General features: G+C 36.8%; 2 protein-coding genes across 2 annotated transcripts; both read left to right on the plus strand.

The window, feature by feature from the left end:
* Positions 1-3,063: 3,063 nt before the first annotated feature.
* LOC311623538 (olfactory receptor 7D4-like) lies at positions 3,064-4,002 on the plus strand (the record flags this gene model as incomplete). Its single annotated transcript, XM_084885733.1, has 1 exon — positions 3,064-4,002. One exon carries the CDS (start codon positions 3,064-3,066, stop codon positions 4,000-4,002), a length of 939 nt encoding a protein of 312 aa, XP_084741859.1.
* Positions 4,003-14,748: 10,746 nt separating this feature from the next.
* On the plus strand, positions 14,749-15,687 carry LOC311623536 (olfactory receptor 7D4-like; the record flags this gene model as incomplete). The annotated part of the gene is made up of 1 exon (XM_084885728.1): positions 14,749-15,687. The coding sequence occupies one exon, from the start codon at positions 14,749-14,751 to the stop codon at positions 15,685-15,687; it is 939 nt and encodes a 312-aa protein (XP_084741854.1).
* Positions 15,688-22,041: the final 6,354 nt, after the last annotated feature.

Below are 22,041 nucleotides of genomic sequence, written 5' to 3' on the forward strand. Positions count from 1 at the left end.
TTGCCACTCTCCTTAACTGTTCAGTGTAATAAAAAGTAATTAAATTTGGAACTGGCTGTATTGGTCTGTTAGTGAATTTAACAAAAATATTTTAGTGAGTTAATGTAGAATATCATGTTGTCCACTGCTTTAAAAAAACTATTCTTCATTAAGAAATTGGAATTAAAAATTATCATTGGTTTCTTCATTTAGCAAAAGGAAACTAATTATATGATGAGCTTGAAGATTTCCTGTTTGTGTTATATTTGATGCTATTGGTCTCAATCTGTATTATACATCTAACATTTGTATATGTTGAGACCCTCCTTTGTGCCAGGCACCCGATAAGTCCCTAGAATGACAATGGTGAGCAAAAGCAGTTACAGCTTATAACCCACAAATGAACATAAAGTTAGCAACATGAGAGGCACTTTAAAGAACAGTACAGGATGCTCCAATTGTGCCCCTCACATACTCTTGTTCCTCTTGACCCCAATTATCTGTTTGCTATCTTACTGTTCTCTCAAATACCTTCTTTACCAAGCTCACCAACACATGTGCATCGTAAAATTCAGTTCTCTTAGTCCCAAATGCTTGTGCTTTTTAAATTTCTCCTAATTCAAAATTATACATTCTTCCTCTCATAGTTCAAGTAATCATATGTTAGAGGAGTCTTTTCTACCCATCTCCACAGACTCAATGGATCCTCGGTAATATTTTTTCTCTCCTTATTTAATCTGAATCCTCTAGATATTAGTAATAGTGGAACATTTTTATCATTGAAAATATAAACATTTATTTTCTTTTTAAATTAAAACTATTGGGAGATAACATTGGTTAATAACAATGCATACATTTTAGGTGTAAAACTTATTATATGTCATCTGTATATTATATTGTGTGCTCACTATTCGTGCCTAGTTTCCAACAATCACCAAATATTTGACTCCATTTTACTTCCTTTATTTTCCCCCCAATCTCTGCCCCCTCTGGTAACCACTCTACTGCTATCTGTGTATTTGGGTTTGATTTATTTGTTCATTTGTTGATTTCTGTTTTATATCCAACATATGAGTCAAGTCACATAGTTCTTGTCAATTTCCATCTGATTTATTTCACTTAGCATGATACTCTCAAGATCCATCCATGTTGACACAAATGGCAGTATTTTAGTTTTAATCTCTGAGAAGTGTATGCACCACATCTTCTTTGCCAAATCATCTGTCAAAGGGCACCAAGGTTGTTTCCATGTCTTGCTTATTGTGAATAATGCTGCAATAAGCATAAAGGTACATACATATATCTTTATCAATAAGTGCTTTCACATTTTTCATTTGGATTCTCTGAAAAGGAATTCCTGGGTGATAAGGTAATCTATTATTTATATTTTTTATAAAATTCTATACTGTTTTATATAAAGGCTACACCAAGTTTCATTCCCACAAACCTTCCCTTTTCTCCACATCATCTCAAAAACTTTTTCCTTGACTGATTGATAATAGCCATTCTAACAGGTATGAGGTGATATCTCCTTGTGGACTTTATTTGCATGCCCCCTGTACCTTGTGCAGTTGAGCACTGTTTTATATAGCTATTGGCTATCTGTAAGTCTTCTTGGGAAAAGTACTATTCAGGTCCTCAGCCTATTTTACAATTAAACTGTTTGTTTGTTGTTGTTGTTGTTGTTAAGTTGTATGAGTTCTTAAATACTTTGGCTATTAGCCCCTTTATCACAGGAATTATTTGCAAGTATCTTCTCCCATTACACTAGTTGACTTTTATTTTCAAATCTTAAATATGCCTTTCAATGTTTAGGATAATTTCATTTATAGACACTTTGAATAATTTTAAATGAAGCTTATTTTTTATGCTTATACCACTTATTATAATGCAATACATCTCCACTTGAGAGCATTTAAACATGCATACATGCCCTCACACATGCTTTCTATTTTATTAAAATGCTAGGGTGCTTTTGTTCTCCCCTATATCAATGTAAACTATATGTATCTTCTTCTTCTTAGAATATTCTACTTGGCATGAAGTCTCTGAAAGAGGAAGCCATAAGGATCTTTATTAATTAGAAGTGCTACATGGCAATAAATAATAAAGGTAACAAACCAATTCAGTTTATGATGATGACTGCCAAAGTTTGAGAGAAATATTAATAATGATAACCATGCAAGACAGATTCATTGTGATGTTGAGAACAGAAATTCCCTTTTGTCATATGTCCACTTTATGTCACAGAAACTACACTAGAAAAATTCTATACATCATCTCATTTCATTACTCTTCCATCTTACATTACCGGGAATATTTACCACTCCCCTGATGTAAGTGAGGTATATAAAGGTAAGTGGGATTAAATAACTTTGTCAAGTTCACACATATGTAACATGGTAGACTAAATTCTACTCCAGGAAATTTGACTCAAAATCCAACTTTCTAAATCACAGCTCTATACTGGATTTAGAAAGAGTTACATATCAAAAACAATTATAATGAAAGAATAAATTAAAATGATAATAATTACCATATTTAGTGAGAACTTACTAAAATTAAAGGTATTTTTGAACAATACAAAGTGGAAAGAGCAGTAACCATATTTTTAAAAACAAATGCAGTAAGGCACAAGGAGAGTTAACTGTGACATCAATATGAAGCATCAGGTCACACAGAAATAAAGATGTTTGAGTTGAAAAGACATGTTTTAATTACCATTATGAAATGAAACAAACATGGAGATTATCAAAGAAAAGACACTTAAGTGTCTTTATGTATTTGAAAGATTCATATAAATGAAGAAATTGGTGAATGTCCATAAATTCAGAGAAGTGAATTAGAACCAGTCTATAGAGCATAAAAAGAGAAAGTTTCTGTTGATTTAAAGAAAGTCTGAATAACTACTACAATTTAAAATAAGATTGGGTTACCATTTAAATGAGTGAATCATTGTCATTAGAATGACTACCAGAAATTGAAGGATGTCCACACAAAGGTGAAATCAAAAGTTGATGACTCCCTTGGATGCCTTTATTGAATGTTGCTTTTGCCTCCTTCTTCATAAGAAAAGCCAGCTTCATGGAAGCAGAAAACCACACAGAAGCATCACAGTTCCTGCTCCTGGGTCTCTCAGATGATCCTGAACTGCAGCCCCTCCTCTGTGGAGTGTTCCTGTCCATGTACCTATTGACTGTGCTTGGAAACCTGCTCATCATTGTGGCCATCAGCTCTGACTCCCACCTCCACACCCCAATGTATTTCTTTCTTGCCAACCTATCCTGTGTTGACATCTGTTTCACCTCCACCACGATCCCAAAGATGTTGGTGAATATCCAGGCACAAAGGAAAACCATCTCCTACATTGGGTGCCTCATTCAGTTGTATTTCTTTTTGATTTTTGGTGGCATGGACACCTTACTACTGACTGTGATGGCCTATGACCGGTATGTGGCCATCTGCCACCCCCTGTACTACACAGTCATCATGAACCCACGTGTCTGTGGCTTTTTGGTTCTGATATCTTGGTTCATCATTTTCTGGGTCTCTTTGCTTAATACTCTTCTTGTGAGGCAGTTGACCTTCTGTGTAGGCACTGAAATCCCACATTTCTTCTGTGAATTGGCTCAGATTCTCAAGGTGGCCTGCTCTGACACCCTCATCAATAACATCGTCTTGTATATGTCTGCTGCCCTTATGGGTGTGCTTCCTCTTACAGGAATTCTGTTTTCTTACTCTAAGATTGTCTCCTCTTTAATGAGAATATCCTCTGCAGGAGGGAAATATAAAGCATTTTCCACCTGTGGGTCTCACCTCTCCGTGGTCTCCTTGTTCTATGGGACGAGCCTGGGGGTTTACCTCAGTTCTGCTCTGACCCATTCTTCCCTACAAAACTCAGTTGCCTCAGTAATGTACATTGTGGTCACCCCCATGCTGAATCCCTTTATCTACAGCCTGAGGAACAAGGATGTGAAGGGGGCCCTGAGAAGGCTCCTCAATCTAGCAGCACCTTGTCTGTGACGGATACTGGCCTCAGAACTAAGTGTACATTGTGTGCCCAAAGGTAAATGTTGCAAATTGGAATATCTGGTTCTTTTTCACACCTCAAAGACAGGCTTGATTTCTGCTATTTACAAAGTAGGTGTGATTTTGCTTTTGTTTGCATTTGTATTGTTTCTCCTTAGCTACATGCAGTAGGCAACCAATAAATAATTTTCTCTCATCATTGATGTTTCCATTTCTCTCTCCCTCACCCTTCTACTCTCTGAAATCAATAAAAATATTTTTTAAAAATTATTATAAGTTTAAAATTAAAGCACTTATCAAGTGTTGACTTCTTTCCCAAAAAGTTGTCCTCATATGTAGCTGATCTTCACCTTAATTGAATTGTATGCTTATTTTTCCAGATCAAATTATATGAAAATCATACCATAATCAGCACAACATGCTTATGATATCAGGACTCTACTTGTTTCTTAAAATGGATGCCTTAATTTCATCTTAAAAGCATGTCTTTTAGAGATTTTTCACTCATTCACTTCACTTTTAACAGAAGAGACTGCAATAAAGTTGTACTACAGCCTGGCAAGCTGACTTTACTATCCTACATTATATAGGAACTGTGATGTGGTTTTCAAGTTCAGAGTAGGAATCTAGATTTGAAAGATGGTTTCATCAGATGTCATATAGGAATTTAAACCCAGAAAAGAGAGAATTATCATTCTTTCTTATTCTTCCTTCCATCTATCTTCCTTCATTTCCTTTTTAAAAAATATATTTTATTGATTTTTTTATAGAGAGGAAGGGCGAAGGGCAGAGGGAAATACCAAGGAGAGAAAAACATTGATTACCTGTCTCCTGCACAAGTCCTACTAGAGATGTGCCGACAACCAAGGTACATGTCCTTAACCAGAATCCAACTTGGGACCCATCAATCCTCAAGCCGATGCTCTATCCACTGAGCCAAGCTGGTTAGGGCTCCTTTTTTATTTGACTTCTATTTTTCATTATTGCAGTTTTGAGATAGATCTCTGAGATCCCAAACCGTGTAATAAGCAGTACAATACAAAAAGAATTGTTTTCTCATGTGATCTCATTTTATTATGGAACTCTGTAGGGGTGTCTCAGGAAAAATATGTGTGGAACATGTTTGGAACTTAATTCTTTAGGGAAAGAATGTTAAGAGAATTGAGTCTGCAAGGAAGCATGGAGTAGTACATGCTGTCAGCATTTCCCCCCATTCCCTGAGATCCTCTCACCATTTCCACTGATGACTGGCAACATCCATACCAGCTGGACCCTCCTTTGCCCAATGTGTGGAAGCAGAAGTGACAGGGCATTATGTCCCACCAGAGAAAGCTCTTGATGGAGAGGTGTGGGCTACAGCATGTCTTTCATCTTTTATCTGGAATAATGCTGAGGGTTTTTGTTTTGTTTTGTTTTTGTTTTGTTTTGTTTTGTTTTGTTTTTACCATTTAATGGAATTTCCCCGGGAGATGAAATCTGTTTATTTACAGTGGTATGTGCCATAATGGAAGCTTCATTCGATATATTTTCTTTTGTGTATCAGTTCCCCCCTCTCCCATCCATGTCCATGGCTCCTTCCAATAAAGTGTTTGCACATAAATTCTTGGCTCAGCATCTGCTTCTATGTGAACAAAAATCAAACAGGGGCTAATAATGTGACCAATTAAGGTAATATCATGAAAGGAATTAGGGACTTTGGAGAAAAAATAGAAACCAATTGTTTGGGATACAGGAAGGATTGTAAAATTACATAAAAGCCATAATTTGTTATGGAGGGAAGACTTACTTAGTGAGACTTAAATTTATCTTGATTTAATTTAATCCAATGCGTATTTATTGTCTACTTGACAAATTGAGGAAGGAACCAGAAAGTTACACATGATTGCACTATGGAGTGGTAAGCATCAGAATGTTGGTGTGTAGCAGGTCCTGTTCAAACAAAAGTTTTTAACTCACATTGAGTAATTCTAGAAAAATCTCTTTAAAATTTGTGTTTTAATATTTTATTGAGACATAGTTTACACACATAAAATTTTTCAATTGATGTAGTAAGTTAAATTATCTTAGTAAATTTATAGTAGAGCTATGTAATCATTAACAAAATCCAATTTATGATAATTTATCATCTTAAAAATACCTTTTCACCCATTTAAAGTTAATTCCAAATTCCACTTTAGTCCTAGAAAACCACTGATTACTTTCTGTCTTAATACATTTGTGTTTTCTACATATTTTATATAAATTGAATCATAAAATATGTGGCCTTTTCTATCTGTCTTATATTTGGTGCATTTTTTGGGTTATTCATGTAAAATTATGTGTCAATATTATATTTCTTTTATTGCAGAACTAGATACCTAGTGCATGGAATTTGTGCACAGGGTGTTTGTGGGCGTGTGTGAGTATGGGTGTGTCCCTCAGCCCAGCCTGCATCCTCTCCAATCTGGGACCCTCAAGGGATGTCTGAATGCTCACTTAGGCCTGATCCCACCAGGATTAGGCCTCAAGGGCCACTCAGACACCCCTCTCACAATTCAGAACTGCTGGCTCTCATCCACTCACCTACCTGCCTGCCTGATTTCCCAGAACCATTTCTGCCTGCCAGTCTGATCACCCCCAAACCACTCCCCTATCAGCCTGATCAATGCCTTACTGCTCTCCTGCTGGCCTGATTGGCCCCAACTTTACTCCCCTACAGGCGTTGTTCCCCTCAACTGCCCTCCCTTGCAGGTCTGGTCCCCCACAACTGCCCTCCACTACAGTCCTGTGTCCCCCACCAACTGTCCTTCCTGCAGAACTGTTCACCCTCAACTGCCTTCCCTTTCAGGCCTGCTCCCTCACAACTGCCTTTACCTGCAGGCCTGATCACTCACAACTGCCATCCCCTGCTAGACATCTTCTGTCCACATGGAGTGGCCATCTTGTGTATTGGAGTGATGGTCAAATTGCATACTGTCTCTTTATTATATAGGATAGATTTCTATTGTATGTTTACACCACATTTTGCTTATCCACTTCTGCAGGCCACTTATAGTTACAGTTGATGAACATTTAGATATTTCCAGTTTGGAGATATTAATAATTCTGCTGTGAACATTGTGCTAATTCACATTTTCATTTGTCTTAGGTAGTACAATTACTGGGTCATATTGTTAATATATGTTTAACTTTTTATGACACTGCCATGGTACCTTATAAAGCGGCTATACCAGTTCAAATTCTCATGAATTCATGAAGGTTTCATATTTTCACACATCTTCCCAATACTTAGTACTCATGAAAAACTGCTAATAGGAGAATATGCTTGCATACTGAGTAAAAAGGAGAAGAAATTTTACTGGAGAATATTTTAGGTGACATTCAAGAGACATTCAAGAGTCTGACAATAAACAAGATTTATGGAACTATGGCTGAGTCACTAGAAATAGGTTAGATACCTAGATGGACATCATATCATTGAGGTCATTATAACTTGTTCATTATTTTCTACATCAAATGAAATTATTGCTTCTATTGTGAGCCCTAAAGACTTCTTCTCTATGAAAAGGCTCTATTGACTAGAGGTTGCTGCTTTAGGTTCATCCTGTCTGAACCTGAGGAAATCCAGGGTCTTTCCTTCACTACATTTTTATCTGAATTTTCCATTTCTTAATCTTCTCGATCATGGTAGATCAGTGTTCATCCAGAAATGGTTTTGATTTTAAGAAAATATAATGCACGTTTGGGTATCAGTTGTGACCTTAAGACGACCTACAGAAGCAGAAGCTATAGATTGTCCCACTGATCCTCCTCTTATTGGTGTACCTCATTCACCTTCTTCCCCTATAACAGACTAATAAAAATCATGGGAGAGGTTCTCCCAAAAACTTATACAAAAAACTTGATTCAAGCAAAAACAAAATAATCAAATATAAATAAATCGGAGCACATCCAATCAAAAAGCTTCGCATAGCAATGGAAGCCATCAACCGAATGAATAAGCCAACTTCAGAAACGGAGAAAATATTTGCAAATCATATATCTTATGAGAGGTTAATATCCAAAAATATGTCAAAAAATAATACAACTTGAGAGTGCAAGCCAAATGATCCAACATAAAAATGGGTAGAGAATTTAATAGACGTTTTTCTGAAAATGGCATATAGATGGACAAGAGGCACATGAAAAAGTGATCAGTTCAAGATGACAGCAGAGTAGATGTGAAGTACATTCTCCTCCTCCCAGGACCAAACTAGAATTACAACTAAAATACAGAACAATCAACCTGAATAACCAACAGAAAACTAGCTGTCAGAAGTCTTATAACCAAGGATTTATGGAACAAGCTACATCCAGACTATAAAAAAGTATGGAGTCATGAAAATGGTTGTCCTCACACTCATGAGCAGAGGCTGAGGTTCTGGAGGGATATCTCAGATGCAAAGGTTCCTGCTGAGGATCATGGGGATCTCAATCCCATGCCAGGCTCTGCAACCCAGAGAACCAGAGCCAGGAAGAGGTGCACACATAACAAGTGGCTGTGAAAATCAGCGCCCACATTTGATTGGTCCTTTCAACAGAACCAAACTACTTAACAGCTCTGCTTCTTTCTTGAAATGACCTCTTTGCCTTGGTGACTCTATGAACACAAAGAGATCCATGGACCCTCAAAGGGTTTTCAAGGGAAGAACATCACAGGAAGTTGGTTTCTGAGGCAATTAAACGTTCCTTAGGAGACACCTGGTTACTTTTATATTTTTATTTTTTAATGTTTTATTTTAAGTTTTTATTGTTGAAATCTTTACATAAGCCTCATTTTCCTCCATTGACTTCTCTCCAACCACTTCTGCCCCCAGCACATGCCCCCACCCCCCTATTGTTTGTGTCTATTGATCATGTTAATATGCATGCATACAAGCCCTTTGGTTGATCTTACCCCTCCCCTCACCCTCCTGCCTTCCCTCTGAGGTTTGATAGTCTGTTCAATCCTTTTATGTCTTTGGATCTATTTTTGTTCGTCAGTTTGTGTTGTTCATTGTATTCTACAAATGAGTGAGATAATGTGAAATTTATCTCTCTCCAACTGGCTTATTTTGCTTAGCATAATGCTCTCTAAGTCCATCCATGCTGTTGCAAATGGTTAAGAGTTCTTTCTTTTTTATAGCAGCATAGTATTCCATTGTATAGATGTACTACCATGTTTCCATCCACACATCTGCTGATGGGCACTTAGGCTGTTTCCAAATCTTAGCTATGGTGACTTGTTCTGCTATGAACATAGGGGTGCATATATCCTTTCTGATTGGTGTGTTTTATTTCATGGGATTCCCTTAGTTCTTGATATTTCTTTCTATAAATCTAACTTTCACCAAAACCGGTGTGGCTCAGTGGTAGAACGTTGGTCTGCAGACTGAAAGGTCCCGGGTTCAATTCCGGTCAAGGGCATGTACCTTGGTTGTGGGCACATCCCCCTGAAGTGTGCAAGAGGCAGCTGGTCGATGTTTCTCTCTCATCGACATTTCTAGCTCTCTATTTCTCTCCCTTCCTCTCTGTAAAAAATCAATAAAGTATATTTTTTTAAAATCTAACTTTCTCCAAAGCACATTGTAGATACTTTAGGGATGGAGGCACTGAAGAGAAATGACTTTTCAAAGCTTATGCATTTTTGAGCCAGAGCTGTGGTCACTCTCTTAGCCTAGAATACTTTCAACTAAGTTTCTCTCCTTCTCATGTGATTTGTACTTTAATCACTGCAGATACTAGTCAAGCAAGAAAGTGTACTGTGGAGTGCTCTGCCTCTTTAAGGCTTGATATTTACATAGATGTTTGACCTTGTCACTTTTAAGTCAAATCAAAGGAAGAAGTGTTTCTCCTTGGAAGAAATAATTTTATCTCCCAGCTTTGATGCCTATACAGACACAGCATCCGAGGAAAACATTTCCATTCTTTTATCTTTGCACCCCATGGGAGGGATCTGAATTGTTTGGAGAATGAAAAGACAGTAGAACACTTTACTTAATGAGAAGCTCTGAGAATTAGACCCTTGAGATGCTTGAACATGTTAAACATGTACCTTTTGCCACTTTCCTTAATTCTCTGGTCCCAGCCAAATAAAAGCTCAATTGAGCTTCCAAGGGACAGACCTTGTAGGACAGAAAGCTTCAGTGATACCCTTCAGAGAAGATCACTGTATTCCAGAGAGTTCTGGTGCAAGGAGAAGGAAATGAGTCAAAGTGGGTACTGGGCTTTACCTCTGGAATAATTAGACTGGAGCAGTCCTGTAGTATATAGTTTAAGACATTGCAATTAATTTTCTAAAGTACAATTTTTCTTGCAATTAATTTTCTAAAGTACATTTTTCTTGCAATTAATTTTCTAAAGTACAATTTTTCTTGCAATTAATTTTCTAAAGTACATTTTTCTTGCAATTAATTTTCTAAAGTACAATTTTTCTTAAATTATTCTGTAATTTACTTTCATAATATTTTTCCTTACATGGTATTCTTCTACTTTCCCCCTTTTTTTGATTTAAATATTAGGAGGCTCTTAAAAATTTTATGATGTCATCTTGATAGCTTTTAAATTTTAATTTTTTGTATTCTAATATGACTGCTTTAGGTTCATTTCCTGTTGTGAGATTTTATCCTAAGATGAACTACCATTAAAAATTTTAACACTTTAGGAACAGCTTTTTGTCAAGTGCAATTAGTTTTTCTAGGATATTCGCTTATTTCAATTATCCAATTTAAACTAGCCTGAAAACTTGAGGGGGGAGTAAGGGATTGGAATGAGGGGTTGAGGACAATTATGAGATACCTTAATCAATAAAGAAATTAATTTTTTAAAACAGACATTGAAGACCCTGTACTTTGAAGGTACTTCAGTTTTCCCTAAAACCTGTCTTTACAGTGTTTGTTCTAAATTTTTCTCCCTCTCTCAGGAGTCCAGAGCCTCTCCTCAATAAAAATTATTTTCCGAAGAATCTCTTATTTTCTACCTTTACCCATAACTGTAGGCTCTTCTTGATTTCCATGTTCAACAATTTATTCATTAACTACTCACTGGAGGTCGACTATGCATGAGGTATTGTCTGTTTTGTTACTAATATGATTGGGCATCTTTGTGTCATTCTCTATCTATTTTGCAGCAGATTTGACTTACTGATGAAACTTAATAGTTCTATATTATTGTTATTGTTGTTTCACCTCAGTGTCAACAATATTATCTACAAATAATATAATTATTTCTGTCATTCAGTTCTCAGGCTAATTTCCTTGCCTCGTTTTGCCACTCTTTGTAAATGTTCAGCAGAATATAAAATAATTAAATTTGGAACTGGCTGTATTGGTCTGTTAGTGAATTTAACAAAAATATTTTAGTGAGTTAATGTAGAATATCATGTTGTCTGCTGCTTTAAAACAACTATTCTTCATTAAGATATTGGAATTATGAAACAGTCATTGGTTTCTTCATTTAGCAAAAGGTAACTAATTATATGATGAGCTTGAAGATTTCCTTTTTGTGTTATATTTGATGCTTTGGTCTCAATCTGTACTATACATCTAGCATTTGTATATGTTGAGCCCCTCCTTTGTGCCAGGCACCTGATAAGTCCCTGGAATGACAATGGTGAGCAAAAACAGTTACAGCTTATAACCCACAAATGAACATAAAGTTACCAACAGGAGAGTCACTTTAAAGAACAGTACAGGATGCTCCAACTGTGCGCATCACATACTCTTGTCCCTCTTGACCCCAAGTATATGTTTGTTATTTTACTGTTCTCTCAAATACCTTCTTTACCAAGCTCACCGACACATGTGCATCTTAAAATTCAGTTCTCTTAGTCCCAAATGCTTCTGCTTTTGGAATTTCTCCTAATTCACAATTATACATTCTTCCTCTCATAGTTCAAGTAATCATATTTTAGAGGAGTCTTTTCTACCCATCTCCATAGTCTCAATGAATCCTCAGTAATATTTTTTCTCTCATTTAATCTGAATCCTCTAGATCAGTATTTCCCAAACTTTTGACATATGTGTACCCCTTCTATAATTTTCGTAACGCTGAGTACCCCTCGTACTCAAGAGAACGTAGAATTAAGCGCAGCTAAGCACGGTGCAGTGCATATCCCCACCAAACTCCGGTGCAACGCGTACCCCCACCAAACTCTTCCCGTACCCCTAGGGGTACGCGTACCACACTTTCAGAAAATATTAGTAATAGTGGACATTTTTATCATTGAAAATATAAACATTTATTTTCTTATTAAATTAAAAATATTGGGAGATAATATTAGTTAATAACAATGCATACGTTGTAGGTGTAAAACTTATATATCATCTATATATTATATTGTGTGCTCACTACTCAATGTCTAGTTTACATCCATCACCAAATATTTCACTCCATTTTATTTTCTTTATTCCCCCCCCCCCCCAATCTCCTCCCTCTCTGGTAACCACGATACTGCTATCTATGTATATGGGTTTGATTTATTTGTTTCTTTTGTTGATTTTTGTATTATATCCAACATAAGAGTAAAGTCACATAGCTCTGATCAATTTCCATCTGACTTTCTTCACTTAACATGATACTCTCAAGATCCATCCATGTTGAACAAATGTCAGTCAGCATTTCACATTTTAATGTTTGAGTAGTATATGCACCACATCTTCATTACCCAATCATCTGTCAAAGGGCACCAAGGTTGTTTCCATGTCTTGCTTATTGTGAATAATGCTGCAATAAGCATTTAGGTACATACACATTTCTTTATCAATAAGTGTTTTCAGATTTTTCAGTTAGATACTTTGAAAAGGAATTCCTGTTGATAAGGTAATCTATTATTTATATTTTTATAAACCTCAATAATATTTTACATAAAGGTTGCACCAAATTTCATTCTCACAAATCTTCACTTTTCTCCACATCATCTCAAAAACTTATTTCTTGACTGATTGATAATAGCCATTCTAACAGGCATAAGGTGATATCTCCTTGTGGACTATATTTGCATGTCCCCTTTAGCTAATGCAGTTGAGCATTGTTTCATATAGCTGTTGGCTATCTGTAAGTCTTCTTGGGAAAAGTATCTGTTTAGGTCCTCAGCCCATTTTTTAATTAAACTGTTTGTTTGTTGTTGTTGTTTTTCAGTTGTATGAGTTCTTATATAATTTGGATATTAGCCCCTTTATCACAGGTATTATTTGCAAATATCTTCTCCCATTAGACTAGTTGCCTTTTATTTTCAAATCTTAAATTTGCCTTTCAATGTTTAGGATAATTTCATTTATAGACACTTTGAATAATTTTAAATGAAGCTTATTTTTTATGCTTATACCACTAATTATAATGCAACACATCTTCACTTGAGAGCATTTAAACATGCATACATGCCCTCACACATGCTTTCTATTTTATTAAAATGGTAGTATGCTTTTGTTCTCCCCTATTATCAATGTAGTCTATGTGTATCTTCTTCTTCTTGGAATATTCTACTTGGCATGAAGTCTCTGAAAGAGGAAGACATAAGGATCTTCATTAATTAGAAGCGCTACATGGCAATAAATAATAAAGGTAACAAACCAATTCAGTTTATGATGATGACTGCCAAAGTTTGAGAGAAATATTAATAATGATAACCATGCAAGACAGATTCATTGTGATGTTAAGAACAGAAATTCCCTTTAGTCACATGTCAACTTTATGTCACAGAAACTACACTAGAAAAATTATACACATCATCTCATTTCATTACTCATCTATCTTACATTACAGGGAATATTCACTACTCCACTGGTGTAAGTGAGGTATATACAGGTAAGTGGGATTAAATAACTTTGTCAAGTTCACACATATGTAACATGGTAGACTAAATTCTACTCCAGGAAATCTGACTCAAAATCCAACTTTCTAAATCACAGCTCAATTCTGTATTTAGAAAGAGTTACATATCAAAAACAATTGTAATGAAAGAATAAGTTAAAATGATACAATTACTGTATTTAGTGAGAACTTACTAAAATTAAAGGCATCATTGAACCACAAAATGGTAAGAGCAGTAACCATATTTTTATTTATTTAATTATTTATTTTTTAAATATATTCCATTGACTTTTTACAGAGAGGAAGAGAGAGGGATAGAGAGTTAGAAACATCGATAAGAGAGAATCATTGATCAGCTGCCTCCTGCACACTCCCCACTGGAGATGTGCCCGCAACCAAGGTACATGCCTTTGACCGGAATCAAACCTGGGATCTTTCAGTCAGCTGGCTGATGCTCCATTCCCTGAGCCAAACCAGTTTCAGCAGTAACCATATTTTTAGAAACAAATTCAATAAGGCACATGGAGAGTTAACTGTGACATCAATATAAAGCCTCAGGTCCCACTAAATTAAGGATGTTTGAGTTGAAATGACATGTTAATTACCATTATGAAATGAAAGAAACATGAGATTATCAAAGAAAAGGCCTTAAATGTCTTTATGTATTTCAAAGGTTCATATAAAAGAAGAAATTGGTTAATGAGTAGAGCATAAAAAAGATAAAGTTTCTGTTGACTTAATGAAAGTCTGAATAATTGCTACAATTTAAAATAAGATTGGGTTACCATTTGAATGAGTAAATCGTTGTCATTAGAATGACTACTAGATGATGAATAATGTCCACACAAAGGTGAAATCAAAAGTTGAGGACTCCCTTAGATGCCTTTATTGAATGTTGCTTTTGCCTCTTTCTTTATAAGAAAAGCCAGCTTCATGGGAGCTGAAAACCTCACAGAAGCATCACAGTTCCTGCTCCTGGGTCTCTCAGATGATCCTAAACTGCAGCCCCTCCTCTGTGGAGTGTTCCTGTCCATGTACCTATTGACTGTGCTTGGAAACCTGCTCATTATTGTGGCCATCAGCTCTGACTCCCACCTCCACACCCCAATGTATTTCTTTCTCACCAACCTGTCCTGTGTTGACATCTGTTTCACTTCCACCACTGTCCCAAAGATGTTGGTGAATATCCAGGCACAAAGGAAAAACATCTCCTACATTGGGTGCCTCATTCAGTTGTATTTTTTTATGGTTTTTGGTGGAATGGACAACTTCCTCCTGACTGTGATGGCCTATGACCGGTATGTGGCCATCTGCCACCCCCTGTACTACACAGTCATCATGAACCCCCGCTTCTGTGGCACTCTGGTTCTGATATCTTGGTTCATCATTTTCTGGGTCTCTCTGCTTCATACTCTTCTTGTGAAGCAGCTGACCTTCTGTGTAGGCACTGAAATCCCTCACTTCTTCTGTGAACTGACTCAGATTCTCAAGGTGGCTTGTTCTGACACTCTCATCAATGATATCATCTTGTATGTGGCAACTGCCCTTCTGGCTGTGCTTCCTCTCACAGGAATTCTGTTTTCTTACTCCAAAATTGTCTCCTCTTTAATGAGAATATCCTCTACAGGAGGAAAATATAAAGCATTTTCCACCTGTGGGTCTCACCTGGCTATTGTCTCCTTGTTCTATGGGACGAGCCTGGGGGTCTACCTCAGTTCCGCTCTGACCCATTCTTCTCTACAAAACTCAGTTGCCTCAGTAATGTACACTGTGGTCACCCCCATGCTGAACCCCTTCATCTACAGCCTGAGGAACAAGGATGTGAAGGGGGCCATGAGAAGGCTCCTCAACCTAGCAATACCTTGTCTGTGATGGATCTCTGGCCTCAGAACTAAGGGTATATTGTGTGTCCAAAGGTAAATGCTGAAAATTTAAATATCCGTTTTCTTTCACACCTCAAAGACAGGCTTAATTTCTTCTGTTTCCAAACGTATGTAAATTTATTTCTGTTTTAGTATTCGTTTTTCTCAGCCACTCCCTCAGAAATTCCTTTCTGACTTTTCTTTTCTATATGGTTTCCACAGTGTTCCATTTTGGTCAGCATTCCTACAGCTATTCTTAAGATTTCTAATTTTAAACTTAAAGCACTATCATATCAAGTTCTGACTTTGTTTCCCAAAAAGTTGTCCTCATATGTTGCTAATCATCACCTTAATTTTGTTATAAGCTTGTTGTTGTTATTGTTTTCTGAAGAAATTATATGAAAATCATACATTAATAGGACAATGTGCTTAGGATATCAGAACTCTACTTGTTTCTTCACATGAATGACTTGATTTTATCTTTAAAACATTTATTTGACATTATTTTCTCACTTTACTTTTCAAAAGAAGAGACTGATTTGAAGTTGGACAACAACCTGGCTAGCTGACTTTGTTATCCTACCTTTCACATAAGTGGGGATGTGTGACTTTAAAATAGGAATCTAGACTTGAAAGATGTTGTCTTCAGATGACATATAGGAATTTACTGCCTTGAAAACTGAGATGTGTCATTCATTGTAATCCTTCCATCCATCATCCTTCCTTTCCTTTCTTTTTGACCATTATTTCTTATTATTGCAATTTTGAGATAAACCCTCTGTGATCCAAAACCATGTAATAATGAATACAATTGTTTTCTCACATGATTTGATTTTTTTAACTCTGTGGGGGTGCCTTAGAAGTAATAGTTACACACTTGTGCCAAAACCGGTTTGGCTCAATGGATAGAGCATCCGCCTGTGGACTGAAAGGTCCCAGGTTCGATTCCGGTCAAGGGCATGTACCTTGGTTGCGGGCACATCCCCAGTAGGGGGTGTGCAAGAGGCAGCTGATCGATGACTCTCTTTCATTGATGTTTCTAACTCTCTATCCCTTTCTCTTCCTCTCTGTAAAAAATCAATAAAATATATTTTTAAAAAATAGTTACACACTTGTGGAACATGTTTAGACCTTAATTCACTTGGGGGAAGAATGTTAATAGAATTGAGTTTACAAGGACACAATTTGATTGACTTGAGAGAAAGTGGAAGAGAGAAGAGAATATATATATATATATATATATATATATATATATATATATATATATATATATGAGAAATGTTTATCTGTTGCCTCCCCCAAGCCCCCGAATTGGGTCAAACCCAGAACCTGTGTATGTGCCCTGACTGGGAATCCAACTAGCAACCTTTCTGTGTATAAAACAAAACTCCAACCAACTGAGCTACATCAGCCAGTGCTAACCCAATTCTATTTTAAATTATTTTTTCTTAAAGATAATTTTCCTTAAATCAACTCGTTAAAGCCAACTCTGATCTTTATTTCTTTTGCCAGGTCACACTATGATTTAATTTTGGACAAAATACATAAATAAATAAATAAATAAATAAATAAATAAATAAATAAATAAATAAATGTAAAGAAATTGATGTAACAAACACCTAAGGAATTTTCACATCAGTAAAATGAGGATAATACTTGAACTTACCTTACGGCTTGTTTTAAGAAATTAAATTAAATTAAACCTAAAGTACATGGACAAGTGGATTTCAGTTCTAGTTGATTATTATGTTTACCTATGAATATTGTCAAATGTACTGATGCCTCACAACCTAGAAGCAATTAAATAATAATCTCTACAGTTCTTAGTGGTAGTAACACTGCCTTAGAATACTACCAGGCACTTAGAAATAGTTCAATTAATCTTTACCTATTATAACTAACATTAATATTAAAAATATAAGCATTTAACATTATTTGCTTCCAAATTCATGTTTTATAGTGATTTAAGCATTAGAATTTGTTTCCCTTAAATCCCTGCATGATGCCATTGCCCTGCACACTTGTCCCCCAAAAGCAAATATTGTCATTAATTGATCACAACAACAAAACCAAAGATAAAAATCATATGATCCTATCAATAGATGCAAAAGAAGCTTTTCACAAGGTACAGCATCCATTTATAATTAAAATATTAAATAAAGTTTGTATAGAAGAAAAGTATCTGAACACAATAAAGGTCATGTATGACAAACCTTCAGCCAATGTCACACACACCTAGGCTGCTGGTGAGCAGGCTGACCTGCTGACCTCTGGGAGATAGTGAAAGGCTTGGCTGCTGACGAGGCCGGGAGAGAGAAGCAGGGTCTAGTCGCCCTGCTTTTCTATCTGGGCCTTGCCAGCAGCCACCGAGGCTGCTGATCAGCTCCACCTCTTTCTCTCTGAGTGACTGCTGGGCTCTCAGGCTATCATGGCATCTACCATTGGGAAGGGACACAGGGCACCAGAGGCTCCTGGCTGTGGCCCCTTCCGCTGGCCGGGGACCTGGTGAAGTCAGTGGATGATGTGGAGGGACCGTACATGGCAGCGCAGCAGTGTCCGCTGTGCAACACCACCCGCTGGTGGTTGACCTGTGTCAAGTGAGTTCAGAATGGTGATTTCTTCTACTTTGATGGCTGGGACCGTGAGAGGTTTATAGACAAGAAGGAACGGTTGAGCCAATTTAAGAGCAAGCGGGAAGAATTTCAAAAAGAAATGTTAAAAACTATGGGAGGAAAGTTGGGTAACAGATCAGTTGAGATGGGAAATAATCTCCTGCAAGATGAAGATTGAACAGCTGAAACAAACAATATGCAAAGGAAATGGAAAAAAAAAAAAAAAAAAAAAAAAGATCCGGCGGATGTGTCTTCACAGAGTGATAGTGACAGACCTCCACGACCATGAGCAAGCTTGCTGAACCTGGAGGATGACTTACCACTCCAGGAGATGACCACAATGGAGACACCAGCATCAGCATCACAGGGCCTTGGAGTAGCCTTCCCAGCAACAGGGACTACTCTGCCTACTAAAATTGGGCGGAAGAGAAGAAAACCACCCGGGGGCCGGGTGAGAAGATAGTGTTTGGAAACGTTTATAAAGATGTATTTTTCTAATTGAGGTAAAATTTATATAACAAAATGAACAGTTCTGAACAATTAAGTGGCATTTAGTACATTTACAGTGTTATCAAGCTATCACTGCTGTCTAATTCCAAAACATTTTCATCACCATACATGGAAACTCCAGGAGGGAAGCCCACCTCGGAGCGGAGCCCTGGCAATCACTAATCTGTGCCCTATTTCTATAGTTGTGTCTATTCTGGGCATTTCATATAAATGGGATCACACACACAAAAAGAAAGGGAAATGAAAAGCAGCGATTCATTTTGTCATTTCAACAAAAAGAATAAAAAGCATAGGAATGATTTTTTAAAATTTAATTTATTAGGGTGACACTGGTTAACCCTAGGGTTAAGAGTTAGGATCACCCCAACAGGTAAGTCATCCATAACACAGATAATACTCAAGGGTGAGGAGAATTGAGAATGGATAGCAGAGGAGAGACACTGAGTATCAGTGGCTTTAATATCCCCTACAATAGCAGAAGCTATAATTCTTTCCATTGATCATCTTGTATTTTAATGCATCTCACTCAACCTCTCCCCTAAAAGAGACCTACTGTAACCATGAAAGAGCTTCACTAAAACTTATGCAAGAAGTTGATTCAAGTACCAATAAATCAAAGGTGAAGCACACTATGATTTTCATTGACTTCTATTGACTGCATCCTATGGATTATGTAGTCAGCACTTTCTGTGTATTCAAATGCCTGCACTAAACTTGGTCATTCTCTTTTAAGGTGAACCTATTCCATTACATTTTTCCTTAAGCCATCTCATGTTCCACACTGTCTTTATACTATGCTTTATGCTCTCTCTTCCCCTTTCCCACAAACATGATAAGTGGTTTATTTTTGTCACCTATTTTCTCCCAATTCTCACTCTTCAAACACCTCTATCTGGACTGTTTTGGTCTCTAGTCTTCTATTTAGAGGTAATAAGTGTTACGGAGTGAGTCCCCAAGAGATGGACCACCGAAGCCAATTTGATTAAGCCAGCAAGAATTTATTACAGATTCAAATCCGGGCTCAAACCGTGGCTGACTCAGCAGCCGGCAAACACCCAGGTAAGAGCCCCGATGGAGGGGCAGTCCCTCCTCTTATACCTCTTTTCCCATCCCTCCCACTGTTGGTCTGTCACTCCCTGATTGGCACCTTAGGACAAAGAACTGGCCATCCTTAGCTGTTCCTAGGCGGTTTGTACAACCTTGTCTGTTCTGTCTCAAGCAGGATGTCTGTTCTGTCCCAAACAGGAGTGCAGGATGTTGCGGTTTTGCTGATGCCAATCTCCTAGCTAGATCTAGATGGAAGTTTGCATGTTTCACTGTAGAGGAATTCCAGGCACCGAGTTTCAACTGATCTTATCTTTTTAAAATTTTCTACTCTGGTCTAGTCTGTCTCCAGAGTCCTTATCTCTTGGGCCGGCTATGCCGACTGTCACAATAAGGTGAGCCCTCATTAATGTCAACAGAAGATCCATCTCACCAGGAAATGTCAAGAACATTTTTCAGCCCTTGTTTGGTTGGTCCTTTCCACAGAATCAAACTATTTTACAACTCTGCTTCTCTTTGAAAGGACCTCTTCGCTTTGTTGACATTGTGGACACCAAGTAATCCATGAAATCCCCAAATGTTCTTCAAAGGAAGAACATCAGAGAAAATTGGTTTGAGAGACCATTAAAGATTCCTTAGGAGACACCTTGCCACTTTTAAGTCAAATCAAAGAAAGAAGTGTTTCTCCTCAGAGGAAATAAATTTATCTTCCACTTTGATGCTTGTACAGACAGAGCATCAGAGAAAATTTTTTCATTCTTTCGTCTTTGCTCCCCGGGGGATCTGAATTGTTTGGAGAATGAAACAACAATAGAACAATTTACCTAATGAGGAGCTCTGAGAATTCAACCCTTGAGGTACTGGAAACTTTAATTTTTTACCTTTTGCTACTTTCCTTTATTCTCTGAACCCAGGCAAAAAAAGCTCAACTGGGTTTCCAGGGACAGACCTTGGAGAACAGAAAACTTTAGTAGTATCCTGCAGAGAAGGTCATTGTATTCCTGTGAGGGCTGTTGGAATGAAAATGAGACAAGTGGGTACTGGGCTTTACCTCTGGAATACTTAGACTGGGACAGTCCCCTGTATTATATAGCTTACTACAATGAAGACTCTGTACTTTGAAGGTATTTTAGTTTACACTGACCCCTCTCTTTTCTAGCTTTTATTCTATTTCCTTCTTTCTCTTCAGAATCAAGTGATCTCTACAATGAGAATTGTTTTCTAGAGTATTACCATCTTTTTAAAAAATCTTTTCCATAATTGCAGTCTCTTCTTGATTTCTGTAGTCAACCATTTATTCATTAAATACTCACTGAACATCTATGCATGAGGTGTTAATCTATGCTGTTCCTAATGTGATTGAGTCTCTTTAATGTATTACTTATCTATTTTGTAGCAGATCTGACTCACTGATAACACTTAGTAGTTATCTATTGATGTTATTGTTGTTTCACCTCAGTGTCCACAATATTATCTACAAGTAATATAATTATTTCTTATGTTCAGTACTCAGGCAAAATTTCCCCCATCATTTTTACCAATCTCTTTAGATGTACAGCAGAATATCAAGTAATTGAAGATGAAGTTTGATACAATAGTCTTCTCATGAATTTAGCACAACTATTCTAGTGAGTTAATGTGGAATATTCTGATAACCACCATACTATTGTCCATCTTTATAAGTTTGTTTTGTTTCTTTATTTGTTGATTTCTATTGTCTTCAGTTTTAAAACAGCTGTTATTGAGTTAAGAAATTGCCACTGGTTTCCTCATTTAGCAAGAGGAAACCAATTACATGATGAACTGGGAGATTTCCCTTTTGTGTTATAGTTGACATTTCGGTCTCAAACTTTATTATACATCTAACATAACATTGAGCACCTATCATGTGCCAGGCCCAAAATAGGTCCCTAAAAGGACAATGGTGAGCAAAACCAGTTACAACTTATAACCCACAAATGAACTTAAAATTACCAACATGAGAGGAATATTGAAGGAATATTGTAGAATGCTCGAACTGTAAGACTCACACATTCTATCTTGACCCTAATGTCCTGTTCTCTATCTCATGGTTCTCTCAAAACTTTTCTGATACCACCAAGTTCCACATGTTATTAAAATGCATTTCTTTTCTTGTTGATAATAACCATTCTAACAGGTATGAGGTGATATCTCAATATGTATTTTATTTTATTTCC

The sequence above is a fragment of the Pipistrellus hanaki genome (assembly GCF_964339955.1).
Source record: "Pipistrellus hanaki genome assembly, chromosome: 5".
Classification (NCBI taxonomy): domain Eukaryota; kingdom Metazoa; phylum Chordata; class Mammalia; order Chiroptera; family Vespertilionidae; genus Pipistrellus; species Pipistrellus hanaki.